Here is a 22,702-nt window from a genome sequence, read left to right as displayed (position 1 = left end):
GCCTGGGTGTCCTAGAAGGTCCTGAGTTCCTGGCTCTGTGACAAACTTCTCATTTTAGGTGGAGAACCCTAGTTCTCCAACAACCCTAAGCTTCCCAGTTTTTTCTGTCTTCTTAGACCCATTATCAACGTGAGAGTCTTGTTCTTGTCCAAAAGCTATCTTTGCCCTTTCCTTCCTTCCTGTTCATTGTCTGTTATGCAAGCTCCTGGATCTTTGGTTCTAAATTTACTCCAACCCTCTGGGACCTTGATGTAGAGCAGTGGTTCTCAGTTGGGAAAGGGGGTGTTTCTACTGGTATCTAGTAGAGGGTAGAGGCCAGAGATGCTATAAAACATCTTACAATGCAACAGGCGAGCCCCACAACTAAGAGTTATCTGCCATAAAATGCCAATAAGGCTGCTGTTTAGAAATCCTTCTCTAGAGTGTAGACATTAAGCTTAGAGTCTCTATTCTTTCACACTAAAAATTATACACTGTTCCATGCTGTTGATTTGAAGCAAACACTAATCTTAACTTACTAAACCAAAAATAAATGTGGTTTACCAAAATACTGAATTTACTGGGATAAGTACCTGGCAAAGCCAAAAGGAACAAGGAGGATATGATACCTGACCTCATGGAGTTTACAGTCTGGAAAGGTTAAAAGGATGTTTTGGGTTCTTCTGCTCATGCAAGATAGCCAAGTAGGAAAATCTTAGGATTTAGACAATGCCAGGTATTGAAACCTAAAAGCCCTAAAATAACTCAGCTGGCAAATGAAGTAATACATTGATTTATCTCAGTCACATGTGCTTTGTTTTTATCTTTGAGTTAATGAGTACATAGAAGTAATTGATGATTTTGCTCATATTAGGTAGGTTTTCAAATGGATGCCAAGACATATAATAAATTTGATTTTGATTTGGTCCCCAATTCTAAAAGCAGGATGGGATTCTAAGTTTTCAGTTTGATTATTTCTCTCTATAAATGACTACCTATCTATGTAAAAGTAAAGCATTTTTCCCATTTGATGTATTGATAGATAGATGATAGATAGATAGATCCAAAGAGGAACAGGGAAGGAAAAAAGGGGAAATGAAGAGAATAGAATATGTAAGATACTTAATATTAAACATTGTTGGGCAATACACTCTCCCATTGGGGGATCCGTGCAATTCAACCAGAGGCTCAAAAGTTGATCTAGAATACCTCATTCTTCCTAAGAGAAGGGAGTTAAAATAGACTTTAAGAAAATTCCTATTCATAGAATCTTAAGTAAACAGTGATCTAACTGCTTAATATGAGGCCTTAATCTCTATAAGCAAATAGATTTTCATCGCAAGTTTTACTGAGTAAATAGAATAAGTAGATTTTTGAGAAGACTGAAAAGGCCTTGAAACTTCTTCACCCTTAAAAATATCTGTTGTTATAAGACAAAACTTACAGAAAGAGACATTTGTGCACTAATGTATATGTATATACATTATATGTATATGTAAATACATATTACATATATACACACACATATATACGTATGTGTACATATATATGTGTGTGTATTATATATACATATATATAAATTTCTTAATGGGTAAAGTGATTTTCCAGTCTGATTTCACAGACCAAAATGTGCCTTTTTCAACACCTGGAAATATCTATGTTTTCATTTGAAAAAGAAGTAATGATACCAATATTAAATGTTGTAACATTATCAGCACAGTTGCATTTGTCTTAATGCGGAGAGATGGGCTTTGGAAATAGAGGTTGGATTTAAAATCTAACCTCCCTGAGGCTCTGTTTTCTCATCTGTAAAATGGAAGTAGTAACACCAATCTTGTGGGGTCATTGTGCAGTGAAATGCAATAATCTATATAAAGCATCTATCTAAGTGCCTGGTTCACAGTACATGCTCAAATGCCTGTTAAATAAATGAGAATTGCAGGCTCCCATTTACAACTGTGGTGACAATTATTATCACAGATCAATAACTCCATATATCTGCTCTCATTGCTTTTGTTGATCTATGGTTTCCAAATAAGTTGAAGGGTGTGTCCGTGTCATTTCCCCCTTTTTCTTCTTTCTCAGCCCACGAACCCTAAGGAGTGAAAGAATTTGCGCATTCAAACACATCAAAATGTATACTCTGAGGCTATTACAATGCCATGCCCTATTACATTTCAGACTAGCCCATGAGCAACGGCCCATCGCACAGTAGAGAGCCCCTGCTACATCCTAGCATTATTGAGAAGTTCCTGAGGGCCAAAAGGAGAGCCAAATTCAGATATGGCCAGTCTGAAACCTTCTGAGGAAGATTAGTATGTATGGTGAATCAAAATCAGCGAGACTCAACTGAGTATGTTCCTAAGTACAACTGAAAACTTCCCTCACTAGGCCTAGCTCTAATGCAACATGCCCAATCGTTCCTGTGCATTTGAATCACCAGAGGATCTCGTTAAAAAGGCCAATTCTGACGCAGTAGGTCTTGGGTGAGGCCTGAGAAATGCATTTTCGCCACCAAGTAATGCTAAAGTTGCTGGTTAGAGAACCACATTGTCGGTAGCCAGACAGTAAAAGATGAATTCCTATATTTTTAGAGGTTATTGACCATCGAAGTCTTCCAGTAGTCAAATCCTTTCAGCCTTTACCTCCCAGTGCATAAGCCAGACTAGCACGGTCACCAAGTATCCACTCTGGTCATAGGCAGGGAAAGGTTATGGCTTAGGGCCATAACAATCAAGATTGTTTTGAGGCCACAGTCAAGTGAATATTTTGGAATAGGCCAGGGAAGCTTTGCACGGAGACACAAGGATGCTTGGTTATTTGCTGACAAACCAGAATATTTTCACCAGGCAGAACTAACAGCACCACTTAGTCTGGCTGTAGAAGGTATTATGCAGCAATTTAAATATCAAACCAACATTTCTTATACCAACCCTACGACTTCCTTAATTTGCTGGAAATGAAAGAACATTTTCTTTGGAGACTATTCAATTAAATATCGTGCACTACGGAGGATTGAGCAACATCGTACCGAATATCGTGCCAGATTTTAGAAAACCGTTTCTGGTTCCAGGTAGCACGTAATCTAATTGGATATGGGAGCTGGTTTGTGTGGTCAGAGGTCTTTGAAACTTTTTCCTGGGATTTAGAAGATGGGGGAGATTGCAGGGTAAAAGATGATGAAGAGCAACACTTTTTAAGTAGTAAAAAAAGACGAGCTAGCAAGAGGGTCCCCCCCCCCACTTGACTCCTGGATCTTCAATCGTTTTCCTTTAAAAATTTATAATAATGCTTGTTTATTTTTGAGAGAGAGAGAAGGGGAGGGGCAGAGAGAGAGGAAGACACAGAATCCGAAGCAGGCTCCAGGCTCCGAGCTGTCAGCACAGATACGCGGGGCTCTAACTCACGAACCGTGAGATCATGACCTGAGCCGAAGTCATGACCTGAGCTGAAGTCGTGACCTGAGCTGAAATCGGATGCTTAACCGACTGAGCCAGGCAGGCGCCCTTAATCTTTTTCCTTTAAAACTAAACCTTAACCTGCTGAGAGGGACCTGAACTGAAGAGGATGACCAGACTGTGGTCAGCATGGATCTGGCCAGAGGAGATAGGAATGAGGAGAACCAAAGAGAGGTCTAGGGATCGGCAAAGTCCCAAAACATCTGCTTGCCAATTGCCATATTTAGTTAAACCCATTCCCAAAGTTCTTTTTTCCTTTCACTCTTTATTTCACTTTGGACTACAGTAGTCAAGTAAGTATGTTTGACTATGAACAGGCATTTTTCCAGGGTAAATACGTAAATAATGTAAATAAATAACACTTGTTTGCAGTGATCATGTGCTTTTCTTATGTAACTATAAAACAGATACTAAATACAAATATTTATCTTTAAGTGTGCTTTCCAGAAAAGTCAGGAGAATAAACACAGAATTAATCTGAGCCTCTGTCAGCTATTTTGATAGGATATTTGACTTCATAACAATTTTCGAGCATTTTGAAGCCCTCATTAACAGGCTGAGTGATGTATTACTTCCATAAACTTGCTTTCTTAATTCATTCACTTATTTTCCGCTCCGTATGATATTTTTCAAATAGATTGACAAGGAACAATATGAAAAAATACTTGACCTCATTGAGAGTGGGAAGAAAGAAGGGGCCAAACTGGAATGCGGTGGAGGCCCCTGGGGGAATAAAGGCTACTTCATCCAGCCCACAGTTTTCTCTAATGTTACAGACGAGATGCGCATCGCCAAAGAGGAGGTAAATGCTTTCATCCTGCTCTGTTCCCTTTGTTGCCAGGTTTTATCTACGTGTGTGGGTACAAAGTGTCCCTTTAAAATTCTCGGTTCTTTGAACATCGTTATTGGTTTGCATGTAACTTTCCATTTCTGCTACCGATAAACGTTTATTTGTGATCAAGACTCAAAATAGCAAGGGAGTCATGAGCCTGGCCAAGAGTTTCCAGCCAAGGGCAGATCAGGATGCTTAATAACTTCTAGGTGATTCTTCCACAGCCTGAGAGATGAAGAAAACTTCATCTTCATTGTTCCTTTTTCTCCTCTGGAAATAATATATTTGAAGATTATTGGATTGATTATTAATGATTATTATTACATGATATGAAGGATTTTTTAAATTTTTTTAACTTTATTTATTTAGAGAGAGAAAGAGTGAGAGAGTTTGGAGGGGCAGAAAGAGAGAATCTCAAGCAGGCTTTGCACTGCCACCACAGACCCAGACACGGGGTTTGAACTCACAAACCATGAGATCATGACCTGAGTCAAAAGTTGGACACTTAACCGACTGAGCCACCCAGGTGCCCCAGATAGGCAGGATTTTTTTTTTTTTTTTTTAATGAAGGCACTTAATTGTGATATGCACGGGGTGTTATAGGTAAGTGATGAACATTAAATTCTACTCCTGAAACTAATATACACTATACTTTAGCTAGAATTAAAAAAAAAAATACTTGAAACAAAATTAAGCCTCTTATTTTGAGGTAATTGTAGATTCAACTGCTGTTATGAGAAGTGATGCAGACGGGTCCCATGTGCTTTTTACCCTGTCTCCTTCAAATGGGAACATCTTGCACAACTATAGCATAACATTACAGCAGGTATGTTGACATGGAAACAGGCAAAACACCAAATGTCTCCTCACCACATAAATCCTTCATGTTTCCTTTCGAGTCAAATCCATGTGCCTCCTACACACACTATCCTTCAACCACTTATCTGTTCTCCATTTCTATTACTTTGTTGTTTGAAGAATTTTACATAAATAGATTCATTCTCCATGCAACCTTTCAGGATTGGCTTTTTTGGTTTTTTTCTCACTCCGCTTAACTTTCTACAGATTCAACTACGTCATTGCGTGTAAGGATAGTTTGTTCTTTTTTACTGCAGAGTAGTACTCTGTTGTATGGATGTACCACCATTTAACCATTCACCTACAGAAGAATGTGTGGATTGTTTTCCATTTGGGGCTACTATGAATAACGCTGCTATAAACATGGGTGTGCATGTTTTTGTAAGAACCTAAGTCTTCCTTTCTCTGGGATGAATGCCCAGGAGTACAATTACTGGGCCGTATGGTAGATGGAAGTTTTAAAGAAACTGGCAAACTGGTTTCCAGAGTGGCTGAACACTTTCACGTTCCCATTAGCAATGTATGAGTGACCCAGTTTCCCTGCACCCTCGCTCACATTAATGTTGCGACTGTTTTTGATTTTAGCTGTTTAGCACTATGTTGAATAAGAGTAGCAAGAGCGGACACCTTTGCTTTGATCTCTATCAAGGGGGAAAAGCATTCAGTCTTTGCCATTGAATGTGATGTTAGCTGTGAGATTTTCGTAAATGCCCTTAATCAGGTTTGGGAAGAGCCTTTCTTCTAATTTGTTGAGAGCGAAAGGAGAATGGTTTTGTCAAATGCTTTTTCTGTGTTAACTGAGATGATTATGCGGTATTTTCTTTCTTCATTCTACCAATGTGGTGTATTATATTAATTGATTTTTGAATAATGAACCAGCCGTACATCTCTGGAATGAATCTCACTTGGTAATGGTGCGTAATTCTTTGTATGTATTGCTGAATACTATTTGTTAATACTTTTTAAGAACCTTTGCTGTGGTTGATATTTGTCTTTAGTCTGAGGGATATTGGTCTATAGTTTTGTTTGTTTTAATAATAAGAACCATTTAGTGATTACTTATTATATGCCAGATATAGTGCTAAGTGACTTATCAGGACCAATATAAAACATAAATATGTTCCTATGAAATATATTAAATATAAATATTTTATTTATGTCATCAATACATATTTATATTTATGACATTTGTATTCATTTTTTATAAAGTTTAGTGTATATAAATATATTTTTATAAATAAATATAAAATATTTACTATAATATAAAATATTCTCATTTCATTCTCACATCAACCTCTTAAGAGGAGTATTATTATATTCTTTTCTTTAGTCTTTTCTTCCCGGAAAAAAATGCTCTCTTTTATTATTTTCACCTATTTAGAGTGGTAGTATTTTTCTAATAAAAACCTCAGGGCATTTATAAGGTGTAAATTCCTATGTTACATTTTTATGACTGGTTATTAAATAAAATTAAACATAATGTTTCAGTCCAAGAATTTTCCTAAGTAATGACATGGTAGTTGTTTTCAGCGTCTACACATTATACCTGTTTTATTACCCCTATGAATATAACATGTCAAACTTTTTTGAACCTTTTTGTATTGTTATGTGTTCTGGGTCTTGAGTTCGCCTTTGATCCACAGACTCAACTATGATTTGGGATTCTTGTCCTAAATAGTAAATGAAAAACCTAAGTTCTGGAGCAGAAAGGGGTAGGTCACATGACTAGCTAAAGGCAGCTTAGGAGTACAGCCAATTCTCATGACCCCCGTTCCCCGCTCTTTCTACTGTGACCTACTTTTGCTCATACCAACTTCAATATCCATCCAATTCCACTTAACCGGACATTGTAGAACCCCATGGAGCATGTGGGAAACTTTCTGCTAAAAGGTGATAGAACGTTAATGTTACAAGGAACATTATGAATGATTTAAGCCAAAAGTCAAATTTATAAATGAGGTAATTAAGATGCAAAGAGCTTAGGTGACTTCTTACTGTTACAGAATTGTAGATAGCTTCATCAAACTAGAAGGATCTCTTAAGCCCACCTCTCCAATCTCCACTATGTCCATCCGTTTGCTCCTGACTAATGGCCAGCCAGTGTCTCTTCAAACAAATCCATCAATGGGTAACTCATTATTTCTTAGGCTTTTCCATGTTTAGACAATGCTAAGCATTAGAAAGTTCTGCTTCTGGCGGCCTACGAATCCCTCCCCTTATGTTCTATCTATTGGCCTCATATCTGCACTCTGCCCTTTTCCACATAAAAGCCATCCGTATAATCGAAAACAATGTTCGTCCCCTCCGTTACTCCTTACCTTCCCTATGTTCTTGGCCCTGTTTTCAGCTCTTACACTTCGTAATTTTCCTAGACAAATATATTTCAGCTAAATATTTTGTGAGCACAAACCAAGTGACATCAAGAAGATATTATCCAGAGATATGATATGTAACTAGGAAAGGCTAATTTGCACTTGGGAATTATGAATAATCTACCTCATGGAGAGAGGGGTTTTAGCAAATCCAGAGATAGATTCATTGACCTTGGGCTACGAAGGTGTTACACGATATGCACTACAGCAGCAAGGCCCTGCCAACTCAAACACACTGAATCAGAATCTTTTCATTCAATGAACTTGTATTTCATGTTTGTTATACAATAGAGAATCTGGGAGAGTTATTTTCTCTACCTCCCAAAATGCTATCAAGGAAGAGGGGAAGTGCAGAATCAGATTTGCAAACGGTAAATAAATAGGAGAAATAAACCATAACAAAACAGATGCATTGGATAACCAAACAGTTTCTCCACATCAATTCAGCCCTCCACTGATTTTTTGCATTTATTTGCATATAATTTTTGCGTGTGTTGACAAATATTTGTCTTATTAGAGCTGCCGTTCTTGCATACCATGGGAAAGAACAAAGAAAAACACCATTCAATCCAGGACGCATTTATTGTGTCCCTATAATATACATAGTAGAGTAGCTTTGCTTGTTTCAAAGAAGACTTGAGCCACGTGCTGTACTCAATTAAAATTATGTAAGATATTAACATACTTATTACGGTCGCTGCTATATGTCTGGTTCCCAGGTTACGGTATTATAATTAGATTCACAGCCTTAGGATTTGCACTCAGCCTCTGTGGAATGGTAGCCCCCAACTCCCAATACTTAGGTCAGTGATGAACACTGATTTTTGCCTCCCCTGATTTCCATTTCCCAGAAAATTCTCATAACACTCCGAAGGACCCCTCTTCCTTTAGTTTTAATATATGCTTTATAGAAACATAATACAGGAGCTTAAGTTTTAAGAGAAAACTCAGTCGCTTTTCTCCCATCTGGGGAGGAGACAAAGAATAAGCTGACTTCGGGCTGAGCTAACTAGAGAATCCAGCAAACGTGAAAAAGTAGTTTAGGCTTGAATGAGCAAACTGTGATTTTTGTTTCCTATCCTGTGATTATGGTCATTGTTAATGAAACCATGTTTTGGTTAGTGGTTGAAGGTTTAAGCTCTTTCAGTAATAGACTATTTGGTTTGGTATATGTGAGTTGCATAAGATTTGGCCGAAGAGTAGGAGCTGAACAAAAATTCATGTTGTTTCACCTAATTTGACTGATTGTGAAAAGATCTACGTCCAATAGATTTCAGTTGACGGTACACTGATAGCTAAGACAAATAATTATAATTATCATCCATTGTTGCTTTACTCATTTATCCAGTAGAACAAGTATTGGTTTCTTGGGTTTACTGTTTAGGTAGTGATTTGGATGATGAAGAAAACAAGAGAGAGAATATAACACATTCCTAAAGGTAAAAGAAACTCAAAGTTAATAACTTTCTACACAATGGTAAGTCTTGGAAGTCTAATTCCAACACCAAGAAAATAAATATTGCCTTATTTATCTGTGCTCCATTTTGTTCCAAAGGGAATTTAACCCATGACCATTGCCTGTCCTAACCTGCCAACCCAGGACCTACCATTTTGATTCCTAAATTTTAAAATACAAAATAAAATCTTGATCTGGGATAGTTTGTAGGGGAATAAAACTACAATACCATGTAAAACATTTAGTTTTAACCTGCTACTCTGATTTATTTCATTCATTTTCTTTTTACGGTATAGATATTTGGACCAGTGCAGCAAATCATGAAATTTAAATCTTTAGATGAAGTGATCAAGAGAGCAAACAATACCATTTATGGCTTATCAGCAGGGATCTTTACCAAAGATGTGGATAAAGCCATAACAGTCTCCTCCGCTCTGCAGGCTGGGACAGTGTGGTAAGTCAAATCTACATCATCTTGCCTTTTCACTGGTAAGTGCGTTAACATGTTACTTTGAACATTTTTGTTTCTTTATTTACTTATTTATTTTTGAGGTATTCACATTATATTAGTTTCAGGCATACGACACAATAATTTGATATTTGTATCCACTGCAAAGTGATCACCACAATAACCTAGTTATCATCAGTCACTATACAAAATTAAATTTTTTGTGTGTGGTGAGAACTTTTAAGATTTACTGTCTTGGCAACTTTATCAAATATACAGTACAAAGTTATGAACCAGAGTTGCCATGTTGTATATCATATCCCCATGAATTATTTATTTTATGCCTGGAAGTTTGTACATCTTAACCCCCCTTCACATATATCTTCCACGCCCCAAACCCCTGCCCTTCTGGCAACCACCAGTATCTATAAGTCTTCTTTTGTTTGGATTTTTTAAAATACCAAATGTAAGTGAAATCTTACATTTGTTTTTTTCTCAGATTTATTTTACTTAGTATAATACCTTCAAGGTCCATCCGTGTTGTCACCAATGGCACGATCCCCTTTTTTATGGCTAAGTAGTACTCCATTTTGTATATGTATACATCTTTATCCAGTCACCTGTTGACAGGGACTTAGGTTGTTTCTATATCTTAGCTATTGCAAATAATGTTGCAATGAACATAGGGGCACATACATCTTTTCAAACTAGTATTTTTATTTTCTTTAGATAAATACCTGGAAGTAGAGTTGCTGGATCATATGGTAGCTCTATTTTCAATCTTTTGAGGAATCTCTATGCTGTTTGCCATAGTGGCTCCACCAATTCACATCCCCACCAAAAACGCAAGAGAGTTCCCTTTTCTTCACATCCTCACCAATACTGTTATCTCTTATCGTTTTTGAAACTAGTCATTCTAACAGGTGTGAGGCAATATCTCCAGTGGTTTTGATTTGCATTTCCCTGATAATTAGTGACGCTGAGCCTCTTTTCATGTGTCTGTTGTCCATCTACATACCTTCTTTGGAAAAATGTCTATTTAGATCATCTCCCCATTTTTTTTACTGGACTGTTTGGTTTTTGATTGTTTGTTGTATGAGTTCTTTATGTGTTTTGGATGTCAATCTCTTATTAGATAGATGATTTCAAAATCTTTCTCCCATTCAGTGGCCTGTCTTTCATTTTGTTTCCTTTCATTTGGTTTCCTTTGCGACGCTTGAGTCTTTTATGTTGCTGTAGTCCCCACTTGTTTACTTTCACTTTTGTTGACTTTGCTTGTAGAGTCAGATTCAAAAATTTATTGCCAAGACTGAAGTAGCTTACTGCTTATGTTTTTTTCTAATATTTTATGGTTTCAAGTCTTAATTTAAGTCTTTAATTTATTTTGAGTTATTTTTTGTGTATGGTGCCCAACAGTGGCCTAGAGCCAGTATTTTGCATGTATTTCTCAACAACACTGATTGAAGAGACTGTCGTTTTCCCATTGTCCGTTCTTGCCTCATTTGCGATAAATCAATTCAGTATACATGCATGGGCTTATTTGGGGGTTTTCTATTCTGTTCCATTGATCTGTGTGTCTGTTTTTATGCCAATACCATACTGTTTTAATTATTATTGCTTTGTAGTATAGTTTGAAATTGAAGAGACTAATGTCTCCAGATTTGTTTTTCTTTTGCAAGATTGCTTTGGCTTTTAAGGATCTTTTGTGGTTCCACACAAATTTTAGAATTGTTTGCTCTGTATCTATGAAAAATGTCATGGACATGTTGACAGGAATTGTATTAAATCTGTAGATCGCTTATGGGAGTATGGACATTTTAACAATAGTAATTCTTACAATTCATGAGCACAAAATATCTTTCCATTTATTTATGTCTTCTATTTCTTTCATCAGGGTTTTATAGTTTTCAGTACACAGGTCTTTTACTTCCTTACTTAAATTTCTTCCTAGGTATTTTTCTTTATCATACAATTATAAACTGTATTTTTTCTTAATTTCTCTTTTTTGATACTTCATTTTTAATGTATAGAAATGCAACTGATTTTTGTAGAGTCTTTTCATGAAGTCTATAAGGTTTTCGATGTATGAAATCATGTCATCTGCAAGTAATGACAGTTTTACTTCTTCCTTTCCTATTTGGATAGCTTTTCTTTCCTTTTCTTCCTAATCACTCTGGTAAGGGCTTCCAATATTATGTTGAAGAAAAGTGATAAGAGTGGATATCCTTGTCTTGTTCTTGATCTTAAAGGAAAAACTTTCAGCTTTTTACCATTGAGTATGATGTTAGCTGTGGGTTTGTCATATATGGCTTTTATCACATTGAGCTATATTCCCTCTATCCTCACTTTTTGAGAGTTTTTATCATTAATGGATGTTGAATTTTGTCAAAATTTTTATGCATCTATTGAGCTTATCATATGATTTTTACCCTTCATTTTGTTAATGTGGTGTTTCATGATGATTGATTGGCAGATATTGAACCATCCTTGCATCCCTGGAATAAATCCCACTTGATCATGGTGTATGATTCTTTTAATGCTAATGCAAATGTTGAATTTGGTTTGCTAATATTTTGTTGGAGATTTTACATCTATGTTCATCAGGGATATTGGCCTATAATTTTCTATTCTTTTTTTTTTTTTTTTTTTTTTTTGGTGGTGTCCTTGTCTGGTTTTGGTGTCAGGGTAGTGGAGGCCTAATAAAATAGTTTGTCTTTAGGTTTTTGAAAGAGTTTGAGAATGATAGATATTAAATCTTTGAAAGTATTGTAGAATTCACCAGTAAAGTTGTCTGGTCCTGAAATACGTTTATTGGGAATTTTTTAAAAACTGATTTAATTTCCTCATTAATAATTGGTCTATTCAGATTTTCTATTCTTCATGATTCAATCCTGAAAAACTCTGATTTATATTTTTTGGAATTTATGTATTTCTTCTAAGTAGTCCAATTTATTAGTGTATAATTCATGGTATTTTCTTACGATCTTTTTTATTTCTGTGGTACTGGATGTAACTTTTCTTCTTTCATTTCTGATTTTATTTTTTAAATCTCTCTCTTTTGCTCTTGGTGAGTCTAGGTAAAATTTATCAATTGGTTTATCTTTTTAAAGAACATGCTCTTGGGGCACCTGCATGGCTCAGTCGGTTAAGCATCTGACTCTTAATTTTGGCTCAGGTCAAGATCTCACAGTCCTGATTTCAAGCCCAACTTGGGGCTCTGCACTAAGGGTGGAACCTGTTTGGGATTCCACACCCCATCCTCCCTTGTCCCCTTCCCCACTCTCACACACAGGCTCTGTCTCTCTCTCTCAAAATAAATAAATAAACATTTTTTAAAAAATAACATGCTCTTAATTTTATAGATCTTTTCTACCATTTTTCCAGTCTCTATTTCATTTATTTCCACTATGATCTTTATTATTTCCTTCCTTCTACCAACTTTAGGCTTCATTTTTCCTTTTTTTTTTTTTTTTTGGTTTCTTTAAGTGTAAAGTTAGGTTATTTATGTATGCATCCATGGAAAAAGGTAAGTTCAGGATGCTCTTATACTACTGTTTTGAGTTGCCCCTAACTTGAATTTTTTCAGACTTTGATTTTTTTTCCTAGACTTACCTGTCCTATTAGACAAGCAGTTGCTGCCTTAAAAACCAAACCAAAAACAAACAAAACAATACAAAACAAAATAATAACAAAAATCAAATTTGTTTTAAATTTTTTTTTTTTAATTTTTAAAAACCTGCTATATTGGGAGAACTTCGGAAGGGCATTTTCTGTCTGGCCTCCTAAATAGCTCCCCTAAAATATTTCATTGTCTGGCTAATATAGTATAAGTGTTACTAATTTCTAGGTAGTTGGCACTATGCTATACACAAAGGAGATGAAAGTTCTGCTCATCAAGTTAATTAAATGCTACGACAATATTTATTCAATGTCCCTATGTCAGAAAACATTTCATTCTTATTTCAGTTTGTTTTTCTAAGATTATTAGGAATGTCTGAAGGTCTTAATTTGGGAGAACATAGTGAGTTTTGAGGAATGTGTCTATTCCTTTTTAACTGATTTATACCCACTTTGAGAGAGAAAGAGAGAGAGAGCCACACAAGTGGGAGAGGGGCAGAGAGAGAGAGAGAGAGAGAGAGAGAGAGAGAAACACAGAATCCAAAGCAGGCTCCAGGCTCTGAGCTGTCAGCACAGAGCCAGACGCAGGGCTCAAACCCATGGACCGTGAGATCATGACCTGAGCTGAAGTCGGATGCTTACCCAACTAAGCCACCCAGGCGCCCTGTGATTTATATTATATCTTTATTTATATCTCCGAATTTTATACTTTAAGCCTATGCCTCACAAACTGTTACACTTCTGTCCAGCCCCCAATCTCTGGACGGCTTTGTTGGTAATTCCCCCCTCCCCAAACCTCACTTTGTTCCCTCAGTCTTGTCAACATTCAAAGTTTATTTTCTTTCCTGATGATGTCACATCTACTCAGGTTAAACATCCACTGGACATTGAACGGTATTTATCTTTAAGAGATAGCCAAGCAGTCCTTGCCTCTCTCTGTAGCTCTGAAATCTTTTTTCCTAATCAAAGAGAGTCACCATTAATTAATACACTCTATGCTAGGCATTATTCTGCATTCCTTATGTTCATTATCTCATTTCACCTTACAATAACTGTGCAATTGTTAATCTGTGTAATTTGTGTAATTTGTCAATGAAAAAACTGAAGTTTAGTGAAGTTCAGTCATTGATCAAAGCTAACACAATAAATGGCAGCCGAGATGCAGACCTATTTCAAGACTCTAAAGTAGTGATTCTCAACCCAGCTGTACATTAGTCATCTGGGGAGCTTTAAAAATAATAAACTGATTCGGCATAGGGTGGTGCACATAAAATCCATCAGTTATATCAATCTCTGTGATTCAATATGGATTTTTATTTAAAGAGTATTTTTCAAAGCTCCCATGTGACTCTAGGACTGGGACTAGGACTGAGAAATTGCTCAAAAAGCCTGATTCTTTTTATAATGGGATGTTTTCTTTCAGAGGCTTAAAGTCAAGCAATAATCAGTCAGTATAGTGATTAAAGTGGGATTTTCCTACGATAAAATTATTTGTAGGATTCAGCATTCCTAATGCATGTATGTATATTATCTCCAGTCACTAAAACCTTACTCAGTACCAACCATTCTAAGAAGCATATTCGATGCATCATCTTACTTATACCTTGAAATAACCCAATTAAATATTGTCACTTCCCTTGTACAGAGAGAAAGCATATATTTAGAGAAGCCAGACACCTTTCCCAGTGCCAACTAGGTACTAAGGGGCAAAGCCAGGATTTGTGGGCTTGGAACCTCCCTTCTTTATAACAAGAAAGGACTGTGGAAGGAGAACCAATTGGCCAGGCTGATTGTTTTCTCCAACTGGATATTTCTTAGTTCTCCATTTACTTAAACTAAAATAGTTTCATTTCCAGTATAGGGTCAAAAGACTAAACTCATTTTCGGCACCTTTCAACAAAGACAAGTTTCAGGTTTTTGACTTCGGAATGCTATATGCCTGCTGGATCAAGAAGCTTAGGACATCATTCTGCCCAGTGGCATGGAAATCCCCAGTCAGGAATTCCTCTGCTATTAAAACAGAGGCATATTCTTACTGCTACTTATTCTAGAGCATAATTCAAGTTCTGGCATTGTCCCAGACATAGTTTCCACATGGTGTATTCAAGATAACTACTGAATCCCAGGGTTGCTGGGATTTTACCCATAATTTCAGAGTAGGGATCTTATTTTGCAGTTTAAAGGGCAATTAAACAAAACTGAGACAAGTTGTCTTTTGAAAGCATACATTTTTTTTAAGGAACTATGCTCCAGAAGGAGAGACTTGGATAAGAATCTGTAGTCCAGTGAGAATATGGAGCTCTGGGAATCGGGATTGTAAATGCTTTACTGAGGAAATTTGTGGATATTATTTCAGGATCAAATTAATAACCAAACTTCATGCGTAATACAATGTATTTAGAAGTCACATTGTTGTTTGCCTATTATAATAACATCAAAGGAGAGGAAATACTTTAAAAATATTGTTTCTCCTTTAAATAATATATTTTTCCTCTTATATATAATGAGAATCATATAGGTAATTAAATTTTGCTGTTGACTTTGGCCACCAGGAAATTTACATGAACAAATTGTTCATGTCCTGCAAGACTACATTCTAACCTTTCCTCCTTGTCTTGACTTTCTACTGTAACTTTTTTTTAATTCTAATTATTCATGTTTCTGTAACTATATTTGTTCATACAAACATCTTTAAACATTTTATGAAATACGGCAAGGAAAAGACAAATTAATAGTGAAATCCAACTCCTGCCAAGGCCTGTTGTATGAAAGCAATTAATGAAAAAAGGAAACTGAGGAATGTGATACATGTTACAATTGCAAAAGATAACTGATTCTAGCCTGTTACGTACACAGTCCTCAAGAGAATTATAAAGGTTATGAATATAGGCAGTAAAGAATATCCACCCACCAAACTCCATTCTCTGGCAAACCATATCCTTTCTCCTATGCTACATTGGCTATCCTATTATCATTCAAAATGGCTCTCTACATACAGAGCTGTACCATTCTATTTCTTTCTAGGCAGTACTTATCCATATACTTATACTTCTGCATTCTAATTTATAGTACTGCTTTTTTGTTAAATAACAATGAGTATGTAACATTGAAATTAACAAGGTTGTTAAAGAGCTTTCTGAATTTCTAAAATTCCAAATTTAGGAGTTATTTCATAGGTTATGTATGATCTACATATACTTCTTTTTTTCCTCAGGGTGAATTGCTATAGCGTGGTATCTGCCCAGTGCCCCTTTGGTGGTTTCAAGATGTCTGGAAATGGAAGAGAACTGTAAGAACCACTTTCTATTAAGACAAATGTTTACCTTGATAAAAATGGTTGTCACTCAATGGAATTAATCCATAGTTGCTATTTGAATTAAAACCTACCTCTGTTCTTCCCTGGAAATTCCTACTGTCAAATAGCTTTTAAAAGCTGGATTTAGCCCATGAGTGCAAAAAAGTGATGGCATAGGGGAAATATAACATATTAAGCTCCTACTATTCATAAGGGACCATGCTAAGCACTTTACCTTAGTTATTGAAATAATGCCAACTTTTACGATTTCTTCCTGTATATAAGAATGTAATCCATCTGGGAAACATTTCCACAAAGGAGGCAGAAAGTACAAATTGGTGACTGTAAGAAGTGTGATTATAAGAACACTCCAGTCATTTAAATATGCCTCTTAACCAAGTAAATCATGTGACTTTATCTCAAAAAGCTTTTCAGCGTAAGAAGAGTGATTCTCACGTGTTGAAATATTTTTGATGTGGAATCTAAAATTTTAAATTACCTCAACTAATTATCTTTTTGTACTAAAATATAAGCTGAAAGGGAAATTTAACTAAGGAAAACATGTTTTATAGTCATGACTATGCTCAGAATATATATACAAAATCATTTACAAGCCTTTAGTTGCTTTAGAAACCTGGGTGTATAGACTTTTTATAATGTGCATATACACGTGTATACACAGAAAGGGGTGACAAAATGTTTGATTGATTTTATTCAAACAATTCTAACCATTTTATTTCTTAAACACTTCTTGTATTTATCAACACATTTTAAAAATCATGCGGCAAAAAGACACATCATATACAAACCCTATGGAATCAAACATAGTTAAAGCTGTTCATTCTGTAAATAGCAAGAGCAAATGAGTCTCAGTTTCTAAAGGTCATGAATGCATTAGGTAGCCATCTACTTTGTCATTTGAATAAATCAGCGAGGGGCGCCTGGGGGGGGCGCAGTCGGTTAAGCGTCCGACTTCAGCCAGGTCACGATCTCGCGGTCCATGAGTTCGAGCCCTGCGTCAGTCTCTGGGCTGATGGCTCAGAGCCTGGAGCCTGTTTCCGATTCTGTGTCTCCCTCTCTCTCTGCCCCTCCCCCGTTCATGCTCTGTCTCTCTCTATCCCAAAAATAAATAAACGTTGAAAAAAAATTAAAAAGAAAAATGAATAAATCAGCGAAATTGAAATGACGCAATCTCCTTGGAGAACCAATAAAAAAGAAGGATGATAAAATGATCCATCCTTCTCCTCAATACACATTTGTTAAGTACTTGCCCAGGAGCCCCAGAAACATGATACCACATCCCATCCTCCACATAATTGTGGTGGCAGGAGGAATATGTCAAAAGAAAAGTAGTGCAAAATAACCTATACACAACATGAAGTAAATAGTCATAAACTGTGAGTTCATAAGTCATGAGGTAGAAAAGTAGATAAAATGCAGAGCACACAGCACTGAAGGACAGAAAACCTGGGCACCACCAGAATATAACATCCGTGGCATGACTCTTATCTTCCACAATTTTCATCCATCAGGTAAAATCAGCAATTGTGGGTGGGGATAGGAGTGGGAGAATGATGTAGAAGGTCTACGAGCTCCTTTCCATACTTAAGATTCTATAGTATTAACCCCTGTGATAACTCAGTGGATAAGAACTTACTGACCCTACAGAAAATACAGGACTCGATCTAGGGCAGGAAACAAATGTAGGATGTCAGTAAGCAGAGAAGAGAGCATTCTTGAACACAACGTTACATGTGACATGTGGAGGGGTTTGTGAATTTGGATGGCTGGCGAGGATTTGTGGAGTTGGGGAGTATGATACCAGAGTTAAATAGAATACAGATTAAGAAGTCTTGGCTTACATTTCATTAGTAGAGCAGTGAAAAGCCATGGCTATCTGTAGAATGGTGTTGGGGAGGTGGAATGACAAAGGATCAACATATAAAGGGAGCATGGCCCGGTAGAGGAAGCTTAATTGGACACTAAGCGACCTGCACTTGTATCCCAACTCCACCTTTTGCTGGCCATGCAGCCTGTTTCACGTTGTCCAACATTTCCTCTTATTCAAAACGGCGATGTTAGCAAGCCTCTTGAGATAGTCGTTTGAGAGTGAAATGACACACCCTGTGCCTGTTCGCCAGCATTCTGTCACAAGGTGAGGACTCGGCAAATGGTTCCTTCCTTCCCTGGTTTCTTTTCTTTACAGTATTCATTATTAGAGAGTCCCTTGGCAGAACTACTTTGTACAAAAAGCTGTAACAAAGGTTAGATTATTTTGAAGGGCGGAGTTCATGGCTGGCCCAGCTACCTAAGACATTTCCCTAGGAATATTGAAGATAAAACGATCAAAGGGGACAAAATGACTAAGAAGGACCAAATAGGTCAATTTTGTTGATTATAGTTTGGTCCAACTTTATGGTTGAGGCATATGGAAATCAAATAAGGGAGGGCATGGAATGTAAGAATTAAACTTCAGTAATTTCTTAAAATTCTGGGAAATGAATACGGATAATTCCTTTTCACATCTGTATAAATATACAGAAAAGAGTCAGTCTGTAATTTTTTCCTTCAAAAATTCCAGGTGAGGATGTTGTTAATTTCTACTTGAAACCAAATTTGGTGAACTTAACAAACAAGTCATTTGCTACAAGATGTTGAAAGAGGATTACTGAAGCAATAACCTCACACGACATCTAAGGGCTCAGTTACAATTTATCCTCAAAGATAGGAAGGTATAACTGATCAGTTGGGAACAAATTCCTTAGAGAGCCAGAAATAGCGGTACACAGACCTCAGTGTGGTGGTAATACAAAGCGCCCAAACCAGGGTTTGGGTCTCAGATTCTGGTGCTGGCCCTGGAATGAGTCAAATGGTAGAAATTCCTTCCTGTGTGTAGTTGTACTAATTTTCACTTCAGTTCACATAAGTCACTTGAGACTTTACTAGTATATCATTGCAACCTCCATTGGTTCTCAGCACCTCACAAGCTCTTTCTTTCCTCCTGTCCCTTGGAAGAAAGGGGAGCATGCAATTGCTGTGAACTACTGAACTTACAAACCAAGCTCGCGGGAATATTTTTTGTTTGATTATGTTCACCAAGTCAGTCTAACAAACATTACCTCTGTGCTTACTTAAGTAGTGCCAGGCTCAGTTCTGGGTACAGAGTGGAAAAAAAAAAAAAAAAAAAAAAAAAAAAAAAAAAAAAAAAAAAACAGATGTAGCTTATTTACTAGTACCTTATTACTACAGTGTGGACCTTGGGTGAGAAGCAAGGTTATCATGTGTAAGTTTGTTGGAAATACTACTACTGAAACAGAATCAGCATTTTAATAAGGTCCCAGGTGATTGGTACATTGAGGAATTTAGCACAAAACTAGTAGCTCATAGACTGGCAAGATAATGAGAAATGCAAACAGATATAAAAACATAATTTTTAGATATTAAGACAGGAATGTCTATGCATTGGAATACTCCGGAGTGGGACTTAGTTCAACCTGCGTATGACAATAATGACACTTAGTACTCTCCTGGGAGTTTCAAGTGTCCCTGTAACAAAATACAATGGAAAGCCTATTGGCAGAAATCATGGGTTAATTTATCTAACTTTGTGAGATAAAATACTTACTAAAATATTATCCCTTAATGGGTTTCAGACAACTGAGGCTAAGCCCTTTAATTACTTTGAAGAACATGTTCATTGAAGCTTTTAGAAGGTATTTTCAGAAGCTTAATTGCCCAGGAAAATAATCAGTGTAAGAAGATTAGGTTACCCAAGAGAAAAAGATGTCTTCTACATACCTGTCTACCTCACCAGAAGGGAGGGGTAGAAAAGGATCAAGATCATTTCCTTCTGCAAGCCTGCATGGGCCTGAGTGTTATAATTTTAAGAGTGTTCCTATGTACATGCGATGTAGTCCTATCATCAAAATAATCCAGAGAATAAGGAAGCTCAATGCTTTTCATTATTTCTTCAACAGAGGGTAAATCACAGTTTCCAAAATGGGTAGGAACTCTCAATGAACCCAGTAATAGGATACCAGGGTCCTAATTGATTAACTCAGGTTAATTCTTGGTCATTTGGTTTGGATTTAAGAGTTATAGAAGCAAATGGCAGTGGTTGTCTGAATAGAAAAACCCCAAACCCACAAGCAGCCCAAAGGTCTGAAATTGGGCCAATGAACCCTGTCTTCTCTCCCTTCAAAACAAAACAGAAAGAAAGAAGAAAGAAAGAAAGAAAGAAAGAAAGAAAGAAAGAAAGAAAGAAGGAAGGGAGGGAGAGAGGGAGGGAGGGAGGGAGGAAGGAAGGAAGGAAGGAAGGAAGGAAGGAAGGAAGGAAGAAAAACTGCAGCAATAAAAGTCAGGATTTGTTTTGTTTTCCCAAAAGTCAAGAGATACTGTTAATACTACTGCTAGAAAATATTTTGTGTCAAACTGTATCAGGGCACTTTAGAATGAAAATAGAAGTCTGGCCATTTTTTTGGACCCTCATCACTTCCAGGCCAATCACACACAGTAAAAACACTAAGCTAAGCTGTACTTGAATTTACAGTTTTACTCCACTACTCAAGTGATTGTATATTACTACTTCTCCTCTTGTACTAATATGTCTTGTTTATTTGAACCTAAACTAGAAATGATACAATTCTTCTTGGACTGAACCGTCTTTTTTCGTGTGGTGACTATTTGTTTATAGTCAAATAGAACAATGTCAAAACTGGACAATTTCTGTGCAAATCAACAGAATGTACATGGTCATTTAAAATACAAAAAAAAAAGAATTGAAAATTTGCCCCACAAGGGGATTTATGTGAGACCAGATATCTTATGGGTGGCTGGCTGGCTACTATTTGAAATGCTTCTGTACACAGAAAATATTTTCCATTGTCCCTAACCAGATAGGCAAGAACAAATTTGTACCAAATCATGGACTAGTACAATTGTACTGCTGTGCTAAATTCTGTGGGTTTTCCCCCTGTCTAGGGGAGAATATGGTCTCCACGAATACACAGAGGTCAAGACGGTCACAATGAAAATTTCTCAGAAGAACTCATAAAGAAACTACAAGAGTGGAGCAAAGAATCCTCAGTGGATAAGCATCTCCTCCAGTCGCTAATATATCGTAGTGGGTTTTAAATATAAAACTGTTCTTTTCTTGATTTTGTTTTAAAACATAAGCTAATCATATTAGCATTAAGATTATACATAGAACGCTTGACATGTAGCTTATTCTGAAAGAATCCTTTTTCTTCTGATATGTGACCCCCAAGTCCTATTGGTAATAAAAAGGATGGATTGGAGGCAAGATCTCTCTAAGCTCTGTGATAGTTACGTGCTTCTCTTTGTAGCTACTTGTCCGGAATAATCATGTTATAGAAGAGGACCAGTTGCCATGTAGCTTCTTTCTCTAAGGACCCCTTAAAGTCCTCAACACACCCTTGAACTGCAGAGTAGATGTGTTCTGTTCCCAATAGTTTTGACGTCACTGGAGTTTGTTGAAATGTTTCCTAGAATGTCATGTCTGCTTGTCAAATGAAGTCCTGCTTGAAATACTTAGCTGTAATCTAGACGTAAAGCTTAATAAAAACAACCTTGCATGATTTTTGTCAAGTTTGGATTTTTTAAGTAGAAGTTTTGGTTATGGGGATTTACTACTCTCCCTGTCATTCAAAAGCAATGTTAAATTGGGCACAAATATGTATTTAAGAAGAAAAGTCAAAACCACTCATTCTCAAATAGGTAAAGAGATTTTCTTTTCCAGAGGAATTCTTGAAATCAATAGTAAACATTTAAAGTAAGTGGCGTCTGTCTTTCAGCAAGTATTTATTCAGTTTGTAGATAGTTCTGTGCACTACATTAGGTATTATTGAAAAAAAAAAAACAGGTGAATAGTGGATGTTCCATTACCTCAAAATGCTTTGATTTAATGGGGAACAAAAACGCCATACACCAAAAAAAATTTTTTAGTGATGGGGCATAGCAAGGGAATGAGAATTGAAGAAAACTGAAGAGCGTGATAATAATGTACCAATGGGGTAGAGATGACCTTTAACTGAGGGAATTGGGAAGAACCTCATGGAAGAAATTTAACAGGATATGAACCTGAACAATGAGCAGATTTGCGGTGAATAAAGAGGAAAGAGGCTCCATATCATACTTTCTCTCAGGGCATATTCCATTGGAAAAAATGGAAAAATTCTATATCATATTTTCCTCTCCTGGAGTTTCTAATTGCACGTTGCTGTTTTCTAGGTTCTGAGAAGTTCTAGCACCTGCTCAGTTTTGTTTGATATGTCTTTTCTTCTAAGTTTATTTAACCGTAGACCTTCCCTTTCTCCGTCAGTTAATACTGATTAACATTAAGGAATCCACATTGCCGGACACTGTTC

General features: G+C 36.6%; 1 protein-coding gene across 1 annotated transcript in view; it reads left to right on the top strand.

Annotated features, from left to right (window-relative positions):
- The window catches only part of ALDH1A1 (aldehyde dehydrogenase 1 family member A1), a 59,417-nt gene extending 37,504 nt beyond the window's left edge, over positions 1-21,913 (top strand). Inside the window, exons 10-13 of the mRNA XM_025931486.2 lie at positions 4,075-4,239; positions 9,252-9,409; positions 16,236-16,310; positions 21,297-21,913. Coding sequence (XP_025787271.1) covers positions 4,075-4,239; positions 9,252-9,409; positions 16,236-16,310; positions 21,297-21,369 — 471 coding nt within the window. The 3' untranslated portion in view covers positions 21,370-21,913. The remainder of the gene's footprint in view (positions 1-4,074; positions 4,240-9,251; positions 9,410-16,235; positions 16,311-21,296) is intronic.
- Positions 21,914-22,702: the final 789 nt, after the last annotated feature.

The sequence above is a fragment of the Puma concolor genome, chromosome D4 (genome assembly GCF_028749965.1).
Source record: "Puma concolor isolate L17-30 chromosome D4, mPumCon1.1.hap2, whole genome shotgun sequence".
NCBI lineage: Eukaryota > Metazoa > Chordata > Mammalia > Carnivora > Felidae > Puma > Puma concolor.
This window is presented reverse-complemented; position numbering and strand designations above follow the sequence as displayed.